The following is a 19,079-nucleotide window of genomic DNA, read 5'->3' as shown; positions in this document are numbered from 1 at the left end:
GATAAATTCTGTGTTAACTGCTACTGCTAAGTCACTTCAGTCATGTCTGACTCTGTGCGACCCCATAGACGGAAGCCCACCAGGCTCCCCCGTCCCTGGGATTCTCCAGGCAAGAACACTGGAGTGGGTTGCCATTTCCTTCTCCAATGTATGAAAGTGAAAAGTGAAAGTGAAGTCGCTCAGTCGCGTCCGACCCTCAGCGACCCCATGGACTGCAGCCTACCAGGCTCCTCCGTCCATGGGATTCTCCAGGCAAGAGTACTGGAGTGGGGTGCCATTGCTTTCTCTGGATAAATTCTGTAAACTAATTTAATTCTACTTCTTCCTACACTTTTAAACTTGAATTGAAAATCTTGATTGCCCAGACTTGCTTGTGTACCCTTAGCCACACGGCAAGAGGCCCTGGTACAACAGACAACTTAGAAACATAAAGTTGACCTACAGCAAACACCCAATAAACTGTATGTAGATTAAAGGTGAAGCCATAAAAGTATTAGTATTTGACTATGCAAGAATTTTGCAGTTTTTTTTAATATGTTCTGACAAGTCCATTGGGAAAATGAGCAAAATACAAAACAATTCCCCAAAGAAGCAATAATGTGGTATTTTATGAAATATGAACATGTTCAATCTCATGGTAATTAAAGAAACAAAAATTAAAACAAGATTCCATATTTGCCAATATAAATAGCCAATTTTAAGAAGCTCTAACTTATCCAAAGTTGGTAAAGAAAGGGAGTAAAAGCTATCTCACATATCTCAGGTAAAAGTATCTGTGCTATATTGTTAATATCCCTTGATGAAACCTTAGAAATACCTAACACACTTTTATGTATATACCTTTGATTCAGCTACTTTGTCTTTAAAATTTTATTTTAATCAGGACATCATAAATGCACACAAAAATTTATCTACATGTATGTTCACACCAATATATTGAATAAAATTAGCTACCGTTGATTCTTGGAGAAGGAAATGGCAACCCACTCCAGTATTCTTGCCTGGAGAATCCCATGGACAGAGGAGCCTGGCGGGCTACAGTCCACGGGGTCACAAAGAGTTGGACACGACTAAGCGACTAAACAAACAAACAAACCAACCATTCATTCAGGACTTACCATGTGCCCAAGTGTTATGCTAAGACTTTTATATACATCTTCTCATTTGAGCCTTGTAAAAACTTCATGAGGTGCTCTGTATAACTTCCATTTGACAAGAGAACACTTAGTTTTCAAGGTTAAGTGAGATAGCCAAGAATGCACTGGTAGTAAGTATGCAAATTCAAGCCATGAATCTCAAGAGCCTGACATAACAACAAAGAACAACCGGAACAGGGACTTCGCTAAAGGAATTCTGGCATATCCAGCAACGGATGACTAGGAAGCACTGACAAATGATAATGCAAAAAAGCGATCGGGAACATTGGAAAACATTCACAGTGCGTCATAAATGTGTTACAATGTGAAAAAGGATGATTCGAAATAATATATACTCTGTAACCTTGTTGTGCTCACTCATGTTCTACTCTTCGGCCAGTGGACTGTAGCCTACCAGGCTCCTTGGCCTATGGAATTTTCCAGGCAAGAATACTGGAGTGGGCTGCCACTCCCTTCTCCAGGGGATCTTCCCTACGCAGGGATGGAACCTGCGTCTCTTGTGTCTCCTGCATTGGCAGGTGGATTCTTTACCACTAGCACCCCCTGGGAAGTGTTGCTAAAATATGCAATAAAATGCTACTCCAGATGTGCTACTCCAAATGTTCTGGCTCCAGATGTGGGTTTATAGGGAATTTTACTATTTTCTGTACAGTTTTCTATATTTCACATTTGCTACAATTATACTTTGGTTTTTATAATTAGATACAGTGTTACTAAAAATAAGATGAATGAATTTGTAAATAAAGTACAAAGAGCATTTATCCCCATGGACTTTCTCCTGGGATACCTTCTAAAGTGGCACATACTAATGCAAAATGTGGAATGCTGAAGTTCAAAATCTTCATACCCAGACTTTTCTTCATATTTGACTTGTGCCTTTTTAAAGGGATATTCAAATCTTTCTTGGCTTCTTAAAAATGTGTATAATTTTTTGTTATTTGAAAAGAAATAGATACACATCCTAAAAGTAAAATTTTGACAGAAGGGGGCAAAATCAGGTTAGAAATTGTCCCTTCAATCTCACTACTGATCCATCTGTTTTCAGTTCTCTGGTTGGTTACCTGCACAGCCCAGATAATATGCTCCTGTGTCTTTGAAGCATTTTACCACCTTCAAATAGGTGATAATTCTTTTGATTCTCTAATGTGAAAGATGAGGAAAATGGCTGATCCAAAATAACCTATGCTTTGTAATCTTAGTTTTTGTAAAATATACAACACAATTTTCATAAGTGCTGTCTCCAGATGTGGAAATTTACTTTTTCTTTGGATACTGCTCTCTATTTCCATTTTTTTCTATGATAACCAGGCCCAGACAGTTTTATAGGTATATTTCCAAACTGGAAAAACTATAGTTGATGTTGAAGAAGTTATTGTAAGTTATCTGAGCTAAACTGCATAAAAACACAAAAAACAAAACTAATTCCCCCCCCCCCCCCCATCTATCTATCTATCTGGAACCAAAACTGCCACAAATTAAAATAGAAACACAATTACTGGAGAAATAAAATAGAAATACACAAAATAAAATAGAAACACAATTCATCATATTGATATATCAAGTAGATTTTAAAAAACAGGATGTTGAATATTTCAACATATTAATATAGCATTAATTATATATATTTGAGGTAAAAGCCTGAATACTTAATGACTGATGAACATTGGCTAATCAACACGGAAGCCAGTCCAATCAAAATGATGCCAGCCAGGATGTCTTTACCAGGTAGGCCAATTAGAATTCGGTTTGAGTTTGGCTATAGGTCCCACTCCAGTGTTCTTGCCTGGAGAATTCCAGGGACAAGGGAGCCTGGTGGGCTGCCATCTATGGGATCGCACAGAGTCAGACACGACTGAAGTGACTTAGCAGTAGCAGCAGTTAGAGGGGCTTCCCTGGTGGCTGAGACAGTAAAGAATCTGCCTGCAATGCAGGAGACCTGAGTTTGATCCCTGGGTAGGGAAGGTCCCCTGGGGAAGAGCATGGCAACCCACTCCAGTATTCCTCCCTGGAGAATTTCATGGACAGAGGAGCCTGGTGAGTTACAGTCCACGGGGTCGCAAAGAGTTCGACACCTCTGAGCGACTAAGCAGACATAGATCTAGAGACAGTGAAAGGTGGCGGAGGCAGTCCTGAGGAAGTTTACCCCTCCTCTCCTCAAGGCAGCTGTCTCCAAGGCGGTCATTATGCATTCCTCAGGGAAAGAGAGCCTAACCTCTTTAAAGGGTAATCATAACCTCCTACTGTTACTCATCAAGAAGACTTGGCAGAGTTTAGAGGTTCAAGAAGGATGGAAACCAGAGTGTAGCACCTGCTTTGGGTGTAAATTTTAAGAGGGCACCAACAATTCAATAATAAAAATAAAGAACATTTTAATGTAATATTTAAAATATCAAAGCTGATGCAGAATATTTATGATGAACAAAATGTCAAACATTTTAATAAAGACAGAATCAATATAAATAACTTTATCCTTTTGCTTTAAGCTTCAAAATAGCTCTAAATTCAAGGTCTCCAGACACTGATGTATAGAACAGTCTTATGGACTCTGTGGGAGAGGGAGAGGGTGGGAAGATTTAGGAGAATGGCATTGAAACATGTATAATATCATGTATGAAACTAGTTGCCAGTCCAGGTTCGATGCACGATACTGGATGCTTGGGGCTGGTGCACTGGGACGACCCAGAGGGATGGTATGGGGAGGGAGGAGGGAGGAGGGTTCAGGATGGGGAACACATGTATACCTGTGGCGGATTCATTTTGATATTTGGCAAAACTAATACAATTTTGTAAAGTTTAAAAATAAAATAAAATTTAAAAAAAATTGTCCATCGTATTATCCCAAACCAATATTCAGTATACCACATCTTCCCAAGCAATACTCTGACTTGGAAATAAGAGATCCTGCTAGATTAGGAAATGAATGTGAGTTATAGTTCAGCCACCTGATAGATTAGTCTTCAGGTTTGGTTTTCAGAAATGATAGACCACTGGCTACAGGAGAAGGGCTTCCTTTAGGGCACTAATGAAACGTGCAGGGTCCCCACAGAGTCCTTAAAATACAAAGTTGGAGCAATGGCTGCGCTTTGCTGGAGCAGCCGTAAAGAGATACTCCATGCCCAAGGTAAGAGAAACCCAAGTAAGACAGTACGTGTTGCAAGAGGGCATCAGAGGGCAAACACACTGAAGCCATACTCACAGAAAACTAGTCAGTCTAATCACACTAGGACCACAGCGTTGTCTAACTCAATGAAACTAAGCCATGCTCCTGGGGCAACCCCAGACAGGCGGGTCATGGTGGAGAGATCTGACAGAGTGTGGTCCACTGGAGAAGGGAATGGCAAACCACTTCAGTATTCTTGCCTTGAGAACCCCATGAACAGTATGAAAAGGCAAAATGATAGGATACTGAAAGAGAAACTCCCCAGGTCAGCAGGTGCCCAATATGCTACTGGAGATCAGTGGAGAAATAAACCAGAAAGAATGAAGGGATGGAGCCAAAGCAAAAACAATACCCAGCTGTGGATGTGACTGGTGATAGAAGCACGGTCCGATGCTGTAAAAAGCAATATTGCATAGGAACCTGGAATGTCAGGTCCATGAATCAAGGCAAATTGGAAGTGGTCAAACAAGAGATGGCAAGAGTGAATGTCGATATTCTAGGAATAAGCGAACTAAAATGGACTGGAATGGGTGAATTTAACTCAGATGACCATTATATCTACTACTGCGGGCAGGAATCCCTCAGAAGAAATGGAGTGGCCATCATGGTCAACAAAAGAGTCTGAAATGCAATACTTGGATGCAATCTCAAAAACGACAGAATGATCTATATTCGTTTCCAAGGCAAACCATTCAATATCACAGTAATCCAAGTCTATGCCCTAACCAGTAACATTGAAGAAGCTGAAGTTGAACGGTTCTATGAAGACCTACGAGACCTTTTAGAACTAACACCCAAAAAAAGAAGTCCTTTTCATTATAGGGGGACTGGAATGCAAAAGTAGGAAGTCAAGAAACACCTGGAGTAACAGGCAAATTTGGCCTTGGAATACGGAATGAAGCAGGGCAAAGACTAATAGAGTTTTGCCAAGAAAATGCACTGGTCATAGCAAACACCCTCTTCCAGCAACACAAGAGAAGACTCTATACATGGACATCATCAGATGGTCAACACCAAAATCAGATTGATTATATTCTTTACAGCCAAAGATGGAGAAGCTCTATACAGTCAGCAAAAACAAAACCAGGAGCTGACTGTGGCTCAGATCATGAACTCCTTATTGCCAAATTCAGACTTAAATTGAAGAAAGTAGGGAAAACCACTAGACCATTCGGGTATGACCTAAATCAAATCCCTTATGATTATAGAGTGGAAGTGAGAAATAGATTTAAGGGACTGGATCTGATAGATAGAGTACCTGATGAACTATGGAAGGTTCGTGACATTGTACAGGAGACAGGGATCAAGAAAATCCCCATGGAAAAGAAATGCAAAAAAGCAAAATGGCTGTCCGGGGAGGCCTTACAAATAACTGTGAAAAGAAGAGAAGCAAAAAGCAAAGGAGAAAAGGAAAGATATAAATATCTGAATGCAGAGTTCCAAAGAATAGAGAGAAGAGATAAGAAAGCCTTCCTCAGCAATCAATGCAAACAAATAGAGGAAAACAACAGAATGGGAAAGACTAGAGATCTCTTCAAGAAAATCAGAGATACCAAAGGAACATTTCATGCAAAGATGGGCTCGATAAAGGACAGAAATGGTATGGACCTAACAGAAGCAGAAGATATTAAGAAGAGATGGCAAGAATACACAGAAGAACTGTACAAAAAAGGTCTTCACAACCCAGATAATCATGATGGTGTGATCACTGACCTAGAGCCAGACATCCTGGAATGTGAAGTCAAGTGGGCCTTAGAAAGCATCACTACAAACAAAGCTAGTGGAGGTGATGGAATTCCAGTTGAGCTATTCCAAATCCTGAAAGATGATACTGTGAAAGTGCTGCACTCAATATGCCAGCAAATTTGGAAAACTCAGCAGTGGCCACAGGACTGGAAAAGGTCAGTTTTCATTCCAATCCCAAAGAAAGGCAATGCCAAAGAATGTCAAACTACCACACAATTGCACTCATCTCACACGCCAGTAAAGTAATGCTCAAAATTCTCCAAGCCAGGCTTCAGCAATATGTGAACCGTGAACTTCCTGATGTTCAAGCTGGTTTTAGAAAAGGCAGAGGAACCAGAGATCAAATTGTCAACATCCGCTGGATCATGGAAAAAGCAAGAGAGTTCCAGAAAAACATCTATTTCTGCTTTATTGACTATGCCAAAGCCTTTGACTGTGTGGATCATAATAAACTGTGGAAAATTCTGAAAGAGATGGGAATACCAGAACACCTGATCTGACTCTTGAGAAATTTGTATGCAGGTCAGGAAGCAACAGTTAGAACTGGACATGGAACAGCAGACTGGTTCCAAATAGGAAAAGGAGTTCATCAAGGCTGTATATTGTCATCCTGTTTATTTAATTTAACTTCTATGCAGAGTACATCATGAGAAACGCTGGACTGGAAGAAACACAGACTGGAATCAAGATTGCCGGGAGAAATATCAATCACCTCAGATATGCAGGTGACACCACCCTTATGGCAGAAAGTGACGAGGAACTAAAAAGCCTCTTGATGAAAGTGAAAGTGGAGAGTGAAAAAGTTGGCTGAAGGCTCAACATTCAGAAAACGAAGATCATGGCATCCGGTCCCATCACTTCATGGGAAATAGATGGGGAAACAGTGGAAACAGTGTCAGACTTTATTTTTCTGGGCTCCAAAATCACTACAGATGGTGACTGCAGCCATGAAATTAAAAGACACTTACTCCTTGGAAGGAAAGTTATGACCAACCTAGATAGCATATTCAAAAGCAGAGACATTACTTTGCCAACAAAGGTTCGTCTAGTCAAGGCTATGGCTTTTCCTGTGGTCATGTATGGATGTGAGAGTTGGACTGTGAAGAAGGCTGAGTGCTGAAGAATTGAAGCTTTGGAACTGTGGTGTTGGAGAAGACTCTTGAGAGTCCCTTGGACTGCAAGGAGATCCAACCAGTCCATTCTGAAGGAGATCAGCCCTGGGATTTCTTTGGAAGGAATGATGCTGAAGCTGAAACTCCAGTACTTTGGCCACCTCATGCGAAGAGTTGACTCATTGGAGAAGACTCTGATGCTGAGAGGGATTGGGGGCAGGAGGAGAAGGGAATGACAGAGGATGAGATGGCTGGATGGCATCACCGACTCGATGGACGTGAGTCTGAGTGAACTCTGGGAGTTGGTGGTGGACAGGGAGGCCTGGCGTGCTGCGATTCATGGGGTCGCAAAGAGTCGGACATGACGGAGCAACTGATCTGATCTGATCTGAAAGCCCTGACATCATTATTTCCTTTCCCTAAGTTCTCCACAATACTTTGGACCGACCAAGCAGCCCCATTATCCTCCTGTTTTCACCACAGTGCTCTATGGCAGCAATTACCTGGTGCTCAGAGTCTTATTTTTTCTAGGCACCTGATTTCCAGTCCAACAGCCAATAATTTACATAAGTGTTCTGTCACCCCATGCCATGGCCACCAAGGTCCTCTTCCCATTGGAATAAGGGTCAATAATAACTTTAATTCAGATCAGAAGATGAATTCCACAGAACCCAGAATTAATTCCATTAACCCAGAGAACTCATCCTCAAGGTTCTATTCTTCTGGAACTACATATGTGCCAAGTTGCTTCAGTGGTGTCTGACTCTGTGTGACCCTATGCACCATAGATTTTCAGCCAATAAAGGAAAATAATACAGAGAAATTAGTAATGAGAAAAAAATTAGCCTCTCCATCTGTGGGAGAGGTGTCTCCAGTCCTGGAAGGCTCAGTCAGATAATCGGAACTTTCAGCTATCATTCATGGATACTTCTGCTCGTTTCTCATATTTTCTTTTTCCAAAATCACCTACCTATGTTTACCTGCTTGTGTTTTCTGATAGACTTTAAACAAACAGTTTTACATTTGGAAGATGCTAAATAGAGTCTAAAAGTGCTGATGTTACTTTTGGCACTGGGAGTCTAATAGTTCTTATTTCTATGTCAGGTTTTATTGCATTGGCTCAAAATTACAGAACAGCATTAGAGAATAATGGTGAAGAGGAGTAGCACTGTTTGTTTTTAATTTTAACTGGGATGCTCAAACTCTACTTTTATTTTTTATGTATTTTAGCAGGTGAGTATGAGACTGGATATTGTTATAAATATTCTTTCTGTCCAAAAGCTACCCATTAGTTTATTAAAGAATTTTATTTAAATAAAAGAAAGCTTAAATTTATTATTGCTTTTTTAAAAGATACACTGGAACTTTCCTGACCCCACTCGGATGGTAAAGCGTCTGCCTACTATGCAGGAGACCCGGATTTGATCCCTGGATTGGGAAGATCCCCTGGAGAAGGAAATGGGAGCCCACTGCAGTACTCTTGCCTGGAAAATCCCATGGACGAAAGAGTCTGGTAGGTTACAGTCCATGGGGTCAAAAAGATTCGGACACGACTTCACTTTCACTTTAAAAGATACGTCAAGTTGATTTTTCCTTTTTTTTTTTTTTTTTTTTTGCCACATCATACAGCATGTGGAACTTCTGTGAACAGGGCATGAACCTGTAGCCCTGCGGTGGAGGTGCAGAGTCTTAACCTCTAGACTGCCGGAGAAGTCCACATGAAGTTGATTCTATGTTACACGATTTTTCTTTTCCATTTGATGTAAAGGTAGAGAAGTAAACCTGCATATTCCTATGTAAAGCAGCTGTCCTGCTTGCATTCTAAACTGGTAAAGAAAGAGGAGGCGGGACCCCTTTCAGATCAAAGCCTCGCTGTGTGTCCAGTGATGCCCTGAGCTAGAGCACCTCTTTGGGATGTTGAGATTACTGGAACCGTGTGCTCTGTCCCACTGATCCTTGGCTTTTCTGGTTCTCCAGAAAGTCTGTTCCTTCAATTTCCCAACATTGTGGAAACTGCCGTCCCTCACCTTGCCACAGTAATAAAAAGAAACATCTTGAATTTAAGACTACAATTATTAAAACAATATCAGATTGATGCTAGACTAGACTGATGACTGGATCAAAATATAAAATCTGGAAACACATCTTCGAATGTAGAACTAGCATTAGAATATGATGATGGTAGTATCACTAATCATCAGGAAAAGGAGAAATTGTTTTATAAATGGTCCTAAGAAATAAGAAAAAATGAATTATTTGGAAAAATAATTTTGATGTATTTTACTATCCATTCATTATTTGAATTAACATCAGCTAGATCAATGAGTTAAATGAAAAATTTAAAAATCACATAAAAATGAGAAAATATAATGTCTGTGGTATAGAGAGTGTTTCTTATTTAGCTAATACAAAGAAGATACCACACACACAAACAGCATAATGAAATGACTACATAAAAATATTTGCTTTGAATAGAGCAAGGAAGCCCCACAAATCAATAAAAAAAGTGTTAATATTCCAGTAGGTAAGTTGACAAAGGATACGTACTATTAATAAGTGAAAGTGTTAGTCACTTAGTCATGTCTGATTTTGTGATCCCATGGACTGTAGTTTGCCAGGCTCCTCTGTCCATGGAATTCTCCAGGGAAGAATACTGGAGTAGGCTGCCACTCCCTTTTTCAAGGGATCTTCCCAACCCAGGGATTGAACCAGAGTCTCCTGCAATACAAGCAGATTCTTTACCATGTGAGCCACCAGGGAAGCCCTATGTATAATTAATACAAAGATCCAAAAATACAGCAGGTTGAATAAACAGAGGAGCCTGGCAGGCTCTGTGGGGTCGCAAACAGTCAGACACAACTAAACAACAAACACTTTCACATTTTTTTTCAAAGACAATAAAAGTCTTTCTTGAATAACAATCCTAAAGTTAGGGGTCCGGCAGGTTGAGACAACTCTGCTTTAAGACCTAAGTTACTTCTAGATTGTCGTTCCATTCCATCATGACAAGTTTCCCTGTCTGCATGGTGGGACGAGTTGCGGATGTATCTGTTTATCAGGAAGAAAAGAACATCCCTCACTCTGTGGGTGAGGTGAGAGTTGTGCACATTATATGAGTGAGAATTTGTTGTTGTTGTTGTTTTTAATTTAAATTTATTTATTTTAATTGGAGGCTAATTACTTTACAATATTGTATTGGTTTTTGCCGTACATCAACATGAATCCGCCACGGGTGTACACGTGTTCCCAATCCTGAACCCCCTCCCACCTCCCTCCCCATACCATCCCTCTGGGTCATCCCAATGCACCAGCCCCAAGCATCCTGTATCTTGCATTGAACCTGGACTGGTGATACATTTCTTATATGATATTATACATGTTTCAATGCCATGCTCCCAAATCATCCCACCCTCTCCCTCTCCCATAGAGTCCAAAAGACTGTTCTATACATCTGTGTCTCTGAATTGAAAGAGATATGTGTACCCCAATGTTCATTGCAGCACTTTTATAATAGGCAGGACATGGAAGCAACCTAGATGTCCATCAGCAGAGGAATGGATAAGAAAGCTGTGGTACATATACACAATGGAGTATTACTCAGCCATTAAAAAGAATACATTTGGATCAGTTCTAATGAGGTGGATGAAACTGGAGCCGATTATACAGAGTGAAGTAAGCCAGAAAGAAAAACACTAATACAGCATACTAACACATATATATGAGTGAGAATTTAGATACATGGGTACAGTCAGCAAGGGAGGTGGGAACTGCAGTGTGAGCTATGTGGCCACGAGCCCAGCATTGCTGTTCTGATGGGAGAACGATCACCTGCATTCACTATGGAGCAAATACACAGTGTCAGTAAATATGAGGAAATACACAAAGCTCATTAGCAACCAAAGAAACACACATTAAAACTTACGTGACATAATACCTTTCATGCCTCAAGTAAGCAAAGATTCTTCAACATAATAAAACAAGTTGAAATGTGACACTCTGCTAAATTGTCTGTGGGGATCAGGATGGACAGACTTCCTTGAAAGCAATTTAGCTATTTCAGTTCAGTTCAGTTCAGTTGCTCAGTCATGTCTGACTCTTTTGACCCCATAAATTGCAGCATGCCAGGCCTCCCTGTCCATCACCAAGTCCCGGAGTTCACTCAAACTCATGTCCATCAAGTTGGTGATGCCATCCAGCCATCTCATCCTCTGTCGTCCCCTTCTCCTCCTGCCCCCAATCCCTCCCAGCATCAGAGTCTTTTCCAATGAGTCAACTCTTCTCATGAGGTGGCCAAAGTACTGGAGTTTCAGCTTCAGCATCAGTCCTTCCAAAGAATACCCAGGACTGATCTCCTTTAGAATGGACTGGTTGGATGTCCTTGCAGTCCAAGGGACTCTCAAGAGTCTTCTCCAACACCACAGTTCAAAAGCATCAATTCTTCAGCACTCAGCTTTCTTCACAGTCCAACTCTCACATCCATACATGACTACTGGAAAAACCATAGTCTTGACTAAACGGACCTTTGTTGGCAAAGTAATGTCTCTGCTTTTCAATATGCTATCTAGGTTGGTCATAACTTTCCTTCCAAGGAGTAAGCGTCTTTTAATTTCATGGCTGCAGTCACCATCTGCAGTGATTTTGGAGCCCCCAAAAATAAAGTCTGACACTGTTTCCACTGTTTCCCCATCTATTTGCCATGAAGTGATGGGATCAGGTGCCATGATCTTAGTTTTCTGAATGTTGAGCTTTAAGCCAACTTTTTCACTCTTCTCTCAGCTATTTAAACAAGACCTTAAAATATTCATACCTTGGAGTAATAGGTAAATATATCTATATCAATGCATGATATAAGGAATTCAGTACTAGAGCCATGTGCGAGAATTATATTAATAAGTGCTAACATTTATTAAAGGTCTACTTTGAACCAAGATTATTCCTATGTCCTCTACTTATATTATCTAATTTAATTCTAAAACCTGGTTTTGAGATACTGCTATAGTATCCCATTTTATTGATGTGGATATGGACTCAGAGAGGTTAAGTAACTTGTCTGAAATCACAGAGGTAGTAGATATTTGAATTGTGATTCAAATCGTAATCCAGGTCTTTCTAACATCAGAGCCCTAGCTGTTGATAAAGTTCAGTTCAGTTCAGTCACTCATTCGTGTCTGACTCTTTGTGACCCCATGGACTGCAGCACGTCAGGCCTCCCTGTCCATCACCAACTCACGGAATTTACTCAAACTCATGTCCATTGAGTTGGGGATGCCATCCAACCATCTCATCCTCTGTCATCCCCTTCTCCTCCTCCTTTCAATCTTTTCCAGTGTCAGGGTCTTTTCAAAGGAGTCAGTTCTTCATATCTGGTGGCCAAAGTATTGGAGTTTCAGCTTCAGCATCAGTCTTTCCAATGAATATTCAGGACTGATTTCTTTTAGGATGGACTGGTTGGATCTCCTTGCAGTCCAAGGGACTCTCAAGAGTCTTCTCCAACACCACAACTCAAAAACATCAATTCTTCAGCACTCAGCTTTCTTTATGGTCCAACTCTCACATCCATACATGACTACTGGAAGAACCATAGCTTTGACTAGACGGACCTTTGTTGTCAAAGTAATGTCTCTGCTTTTTAATATGCTAAGTTGGTCATAACTTTTGATAAAGTTAACATTTTACATTACTGGGGAAAGGATGGGTTTTTAATGCATAGTGTTAGGAAAACTGACATTTCATTTAGAATAAAATTACCTCTTACACCAATGATTTGAAATAATTTTCAGTTCATGAACCACTTAAAGCATCTGATGAGAAATTGAAACTTTTCTCTCTTTCACATACATGCATACACACACCACAAACACACACATCTATATACAAAGACAAGTATGTACACACAGATTCTTCTATGTAGTTCCAGTGGGTTTTAGAACCAGGAACCATGAACTTGAAAAGAACTATCAAATGGTAATGTGAATTCCAGATGGATTGAAGTTTTAGAATTAAAATTAAACATAAAAATAGCCTTTGTGTGCATGAAGAGATAAGGCACCTAAATATCCAGCCTTGGTTCCTTAACATGAAAAAACTTGAATGAAATTTTTGGCCAATGCAATATGTATTCTATAAATATTTCCAAATAGACATATGCATTGGTGAAAATAACTTCATACATTTGGAGTTATTAATGAATTTCTATTCATAACACCAAAACAGACACCATGGGGAAAAGGTGAAGAGATGTAAGTATTTTAATTGTTTATTTATTTGTTTTAATTTTAAAATTATTTTTGTAGATGAATAAGTATACATTGTGTTGAATTTCTCATTACTTAATATGACTAATTACCTAACTGTGTGATTAATGGAATTATTTTTAAATGTACATTTTTGTTGTCATTGTTAACAACATAGCACCCCAGCATGTCTACTTTTCTCCTTTGCTGCTGCTAAGTTGTTTCAGTCGTGTCTGACTCTGTGCGACCCCATAGACAGCAGCCCACTAGGCTCCTCTGTCCCTGGGATTCTCCAGGCAAGAACACTGGAGTGGGTTGCCATTTCCTTCTCCAATGCATGAAAGTGAAAAGTGAAAGTGAAGTCGCTTAGTTGTGCCCAACTCTTAGCGACCCCATGGACTGGAGCCTACCAGGCTCCTCCGTCCATGGGATTTTCCAGGCAAGGGTACTGGAGTGGGGTGCCATTGTGAGCATTGACTATCTTCTGAGCTGCATTCTAGACATGATGGTCAACAAGCTCAGGTCGACCTGGGGTAGACAGGCACACATCGGATGGCCGAGCCTGAAGCCTGCCCTGTGCCCAGTAAGTGCAGCGAGGATACCTGCTGACGATTCAGACCGGGCAGAGGATGGCTCTTGGGTTTGTCTCTTGAGGGTGCTGAGGGGTGAGTCCCTACAGGGAGAGTGGCAGAGAGAATTGAAACACAGAGGAGACAGAGTTGCAAAGTGAGGCAGGCACAAGCCAGTGGGGTGGTGGGGGCTGACTGTAGGGTCTGTGCTGTGTGCGCAGAAGCAGACAGTGGGCAGGCCCAGCTCTCAGAAGCACCTGCTTCCTGGAAGAGGTTTACGGAACGTTCTGCTCAGAGGAGGGAGGTGTGGGGTTAGAGTAAAGCCATCTGATGCTGCTGCTGCTGCTAAGTCGCTTCAGTCGTGTCTAACTCTGTGCGACCCCATAGACGGCAGCCCACCAGGCTCCCCCGTACCTGGGATTCTCCAGGCAAGAACACTGGAGTGGGTTAGTCCTGGGTAATAAACTCGGATTTCAGATGTGAATGTGCTTGGGGACTGAAATTTACTTGTTACAGGAGTCGTGTCCTTGGAAGAAGGTGGGAAAAGCTTTATGTGAGCCTTAATGAGTTTGGTTATATAGGAGTTTGATTTCCATCTCATAAATAATAAACAGCCCTCAATATGCTAATTTCAACTTCCTTTCAATTGCTTGTATTCATCTTGCAAAAAAAGCAATCAAGAAAAATATGGGAAATGCCATCTCCCTGTTGGAATGAAGCATCTCTTGGTTGGTACAATATGTTTGCTCCAAGGTTTAGAAGCTTATTAACTGTCTCTGCCTCATTGGTTTTTCTATTTAGACAATTCCTCCCCCATAATCTAATCAATGTTAAAGTGAAACATGACTTTAATTGAACAACACATAATAAGATTTGTTAAATTTGAAGTAGAATAATATGACTAAGTTCGAAACTTAGAAACAAACTGAGAAATTATTTCTCTGTGTTTCCTATGCATGCCTGTGCTCAGTCACTCAGTCGAGTCTGATTCTTTGCAATCCCATGGACTGTACCAGGCTCCTCAGTTCATGGGATTTTCCAGGCAAGAATATTGTAGTGGGTTGCCATTTCCTACTCCAGGGGATCTTCCCAACCCAGGGACCGAACTCGGGTCTCCTGTGTCTCTTGCAGGAGGATTTCTTAGCACTGAACCACCTAGGAAGCCCCTATAGTTAGTCACATATCTTTATTGATAATTTTTTAAACATTTTAAGCATTTTAAAAATTGAAGTAGAGTTCATTTATAATGTGTTAGTTTCAGATGTACAGTAACGTGATTCAGTTATACATGTATATATTCTTTTTCAGATTCTTTCCTTTTATAGATTATTACAAAATATTGACTATAGTTCCCTGTGCTATACAGTAGATCCTTGTTGTTTAGCTATTTTATACATAATAGTGTGTATCTGTTAATTCCAAACTCCTAATTTATCCCCCATATCCTCTATGGTAACCATAAGTTTGTTTTCTATGTCTGTGAGTCTATTTCTGTTTTATAAGTAAGTTCATTTGTCTCTTTTGATCATTTTTACTGTGGTATCTTTTATAAGAAAGATATTCAATGTGTACAAGGGATAGATTAACTTTATCATGTCACTTGGGAATACAATGGAGATGGAGAAACAGGAAACCACTAGGTTTTATTTATTTTTTATTTCCACAGTGTTTGACTTGGTCCTTTTCTCTTCATCCCATTTCTACTGCCCAAGGTCAAATCTATTGTAAAACTCCCAAGCTGGTTTTCTGTTCAAGTCCTTGTGATGCGACCCCATCCTTCTTGCTGGTCATGTTGTCCACAATTAATTCACCTGGACTCTCGCTGAGCTATAGAGCTTCTTTGGTGGCTCAGTGGTAAAGAATTCAACTGCCAAAATCAGAAGATTTCCTGGAGGAGGAAGTGGCAACCCACTCCAGTATTCTTGCCTGGGAAATCCTATGGACAGAGGAGCCTGGCGGGCTACAGTCCATGGGGCAACAAAAGACTCAGACACAACTTAGTGAGTAAACAAAAACAACAGCTGTGGGTTCATGGAATACTCACAGCTCCTCAAACAGGATTTGCTCTGGTATCCTGTTTGTCTCTGCATGTGCTTTTTTTTTTTTTTTTAAAGGCTTTATTGAATTTGTTGCAACTTTGCCTCTGTTTCATGTTTTGGTTTTTGGTTTTTGGCTGTGAGGCATGTGAGATCTTGGCTCCCCAAACAGGAATCAAACCCCCAACCCCTGCACTGGAAGGCAAAGGCTTAACCACTGGGCCACCAAGGAAGTCCCACACTATTTCTTCTATCTGAATTTCTCACCTGTCTCCTCTCTGTCCATCTCATAGTGTAAGAATTAAGAAGATGTTAATTTTGCAGCTGATGGTCATTATTCAAATCCCTGGACTGCCACTGTTGAGCTGTGGATGCTTGCTGCTGCTAAGTCACTTCAGTCGTGTCTGACTCTGTGCAACCCCATAGACGGCAGCCCACCAGGCTCCTCTGTCCCTGGGATTCTCCAGGCAAGAACACTGGAGTGGGTTGCCATTTCCCTCTCCAAGGCATGAAAGTGAAAAGTGAAAGTGAAGTCGCTCAGTTGTGTCCGACCCCCAGTGACCCCATGGACTGCAGCCCACCAGGCTCCTCCGTCCATGGGATTCTCCAGGCAAGAGTACTGGAGTGGGGTGCCATTGTGGATGCTTAGGCACGTTCATCTCTCTGGGTCTCATTTTCTTCATCTGAAATTGGAATAATGAAAAGATTCACTTCACAGAATTATTATGAAAGTGATATGAGACAATGCATGCGATTGGGTCAGTGCATAATGCATTCTAAATAGCCAATACTGTTTCACTCTTAGCATAATTACAATTATTATTGCTATATTTAAAAATTAATTTTTTGTCAGAGTATAGTTGATTTACAATGTTGTGCTAGATTCTGCTGTACAGCAAAATGAATCAGTTATATAATATATATATATATATATATATATATAAATGTAAATATATATCCACTCTTCTTTAGATTCTTTTCCCATATAGGTCACTACAGAGTATTGAGTAGAGTTCCCTGTACTATATAACAGGTTCTTATTAGTTACCTATTTTATAATAGTAGTGTGTATATGTCAATCTCAATCTCTCGATTTATTGCCATTTATCAATGATCATTTTATTCTCCTTTCTGTGTAACCATTTTGTTCCCTAGGTGTGCTCAATCGCTCAGCCATGTCCAACTCTTTGGGACCCCATGGACTGTAACCCACCAGGCTCCTCTGTCCATGGAATTTTTCAGGCAAGAATATTGGATCTAGTTGCCATTTCCTATTCCAGGGGATCGTCCCAACCCAGGGATCAGTGGTAATAGACTCAGGAAGAATGGAGATAAGATGTCTTTGGAAGGTTGGTTCATCCCTGTTCAGTCCCTACAGCAGCCCTGGAATTCCTAGAGATGCAGAGACCATTTTGGTGGTAGGGATGACAGCTGATATCGTATCACACCATTTATGTCTTTCATAGCACTTCTCTGGGGCTTGGGTTCTCACACTTGTCTTAAATTCAAACAAGCAACACCCTGCAGTGATGGAAAGCTTCCACACTGAAGGAAAGGAAGTTGACCTCAAGCTTTAACTCATCAAAACTCAGGTGATATCCTGGGACGAATGACTTCATCTCCCTGAGCTCAGCTCCTGATTTATTAAAAAAAAAAAAAAAAAGAAAGAAAGAAAGCAAGCAAAAAAACAAGAGGATTACCTTATGTGGTCTCTAAGTATCTTTCCAGTCCTAGGGTTCTGTGGTTCTACATGGGGAAACTCACTGTTTCTGCTGTCTGCATACTCAGGCGGCTTCATGGTGTGTGCTGAGTCAGGCCTACTCCATCGGGGGGCACGCTGAGGCCACCCGTATCACTTCAGCTCAGCAGAGGACAGTGGCTTCAGAGTCTGTGGGAGAGAAGGCCTCAGGCTTTCTAAGAGGCTGTCTTTCAGATGTCTGTGTGTACAGACATATATAATATACCTGTTTTAAAATACAGTTCAGAGCCTGAGAGGACGTCGCAGTTGAGCCATTGAGAAGAAAAACTGCCATGTCCACTTCTTTGGCAAAACCTCAGATGTGTGGCCTCCTGGCCAAATGTCTGCGATTTCATATTGTTGGAGCATTCATGGTCTCCCTGAGGTTTGCAACTTTCTATAAGTTTGCTGTGGCTGAAAAAAGAAAGAAGGCATATGCAGACTTCTACAGAAATTATGATTCCATGAAAGATTTTGAGGAGATGAGGAAGGCTGGTATCTTTCAGAGTGCAAAGTGATTTGGAATATAAATAATTTCTTTGGGTTGAGTTCCTTGGAAGTTTGTCACTTTCCTGTGTTCCTGAACTATGAAACTATGACTATCTGGGGTGAGAAATAGTCTCTCAATAAATAAACAATTAACAAATACTGTGGACAAAAAAAATAAAATAAAATAAAATACAGTTCAATACTATTTAACTAAGGTTGAATATTTATCCTCTATAGAACTTTCCAGAATCTTTTTTTTTTTTTAAGGAGACTCTTGAGAGTCCCTTGGACTGCAAGGAGATCAAACCAATCAATCCTAAAGGAAATCAATCCTGAATATTTGTCGCAAGTACTGATGCTGAAACTAACAGTCTGGCCACCTGATGTGAAGAGCTGATTCTTTGGAAAATACCTTGATGCTGGGAAAGACTGAAGGCAAAAGAAGAGAGGGGGCAGAGGATGCGATGGTTAGATAGCACCACTGATTCAATGGACAGGAGTTCGAGCAAACTCCAGGAGACAGTGAAGGACAGCTGCAGTCCATGGGGTCACAAAGGGTGTCACACAGCTTAGATACTGAACAACAGCAATGCAATACAGGAGAACACCAATATCTTTTATATTTAATTCAATTTTTATTTTACTTTGTACTTACTTGGCAGTCCCTTCTCAGAAGAGACAATAGAAATGTTTGATCATGCTATTTAAGACATAAGGAATCAAAACAAATGAACACAAATATATAAGAATGACAAACAACTTCTAGACACACTTTTAGCCATCCAGTAAACTACCTTTCTTGAAGGGTACAGAAGCTTTAGGAGGCGTAAATTTCCCAT

At 40.6% G+C, this 19,079-nt stretch overlaps 1 protein-coding gene across 1 annotated transcript; it reads left to right on the top strand.

The window, feature by feature from the left end:
* The first annotated feature begins 18,044 nt into the window (after positions 1–18,044).
* LOC123333121 (cytochrome c oxidase subunit 6C-like) lies at positions 18,045–18,395 on the top strand. Its single transcript, XM_044940669.1, has one exon. It carries the CDS (start codon positions 18,045–18,047, stop codon positions 18,267–18,269), a length of 225 nt encoding a protein of 74 aa, XP_044796604.1. The 3' UTR covers positions 18,270–18,395.
* The last annotated feature ends 684 nt before the right edge of the window (positions 18,396–19,079 follow it).

This window comes from Bubalus bubalis, chromosome 4 (genome assembly GCF_019923935.1).
Source record: "Bubalus bubalis isolate 160015118507 breed Murrah chromosome 4, NDDB_SH_1, whole genome shotgun sequence".
NCBI lineage: Eukaryota > Metazoa > Chordata > Mammalia > Artiodactyla > Bovidae > Bubalus > Bubalus bubalis.
This window is presented reverse-complemented; position numbering and strand designations above follow the sequence as displayed.

Excerpts from the sequence above, each read along its gene's own strand:
- LOC123333121 (XM_044940669.1), top strand. The coding sequence starts at position 18,045 with ATGTCCACTTCTTTGGCAAAACCTCAGATGTGTGGCCTCCTGGCCAAA.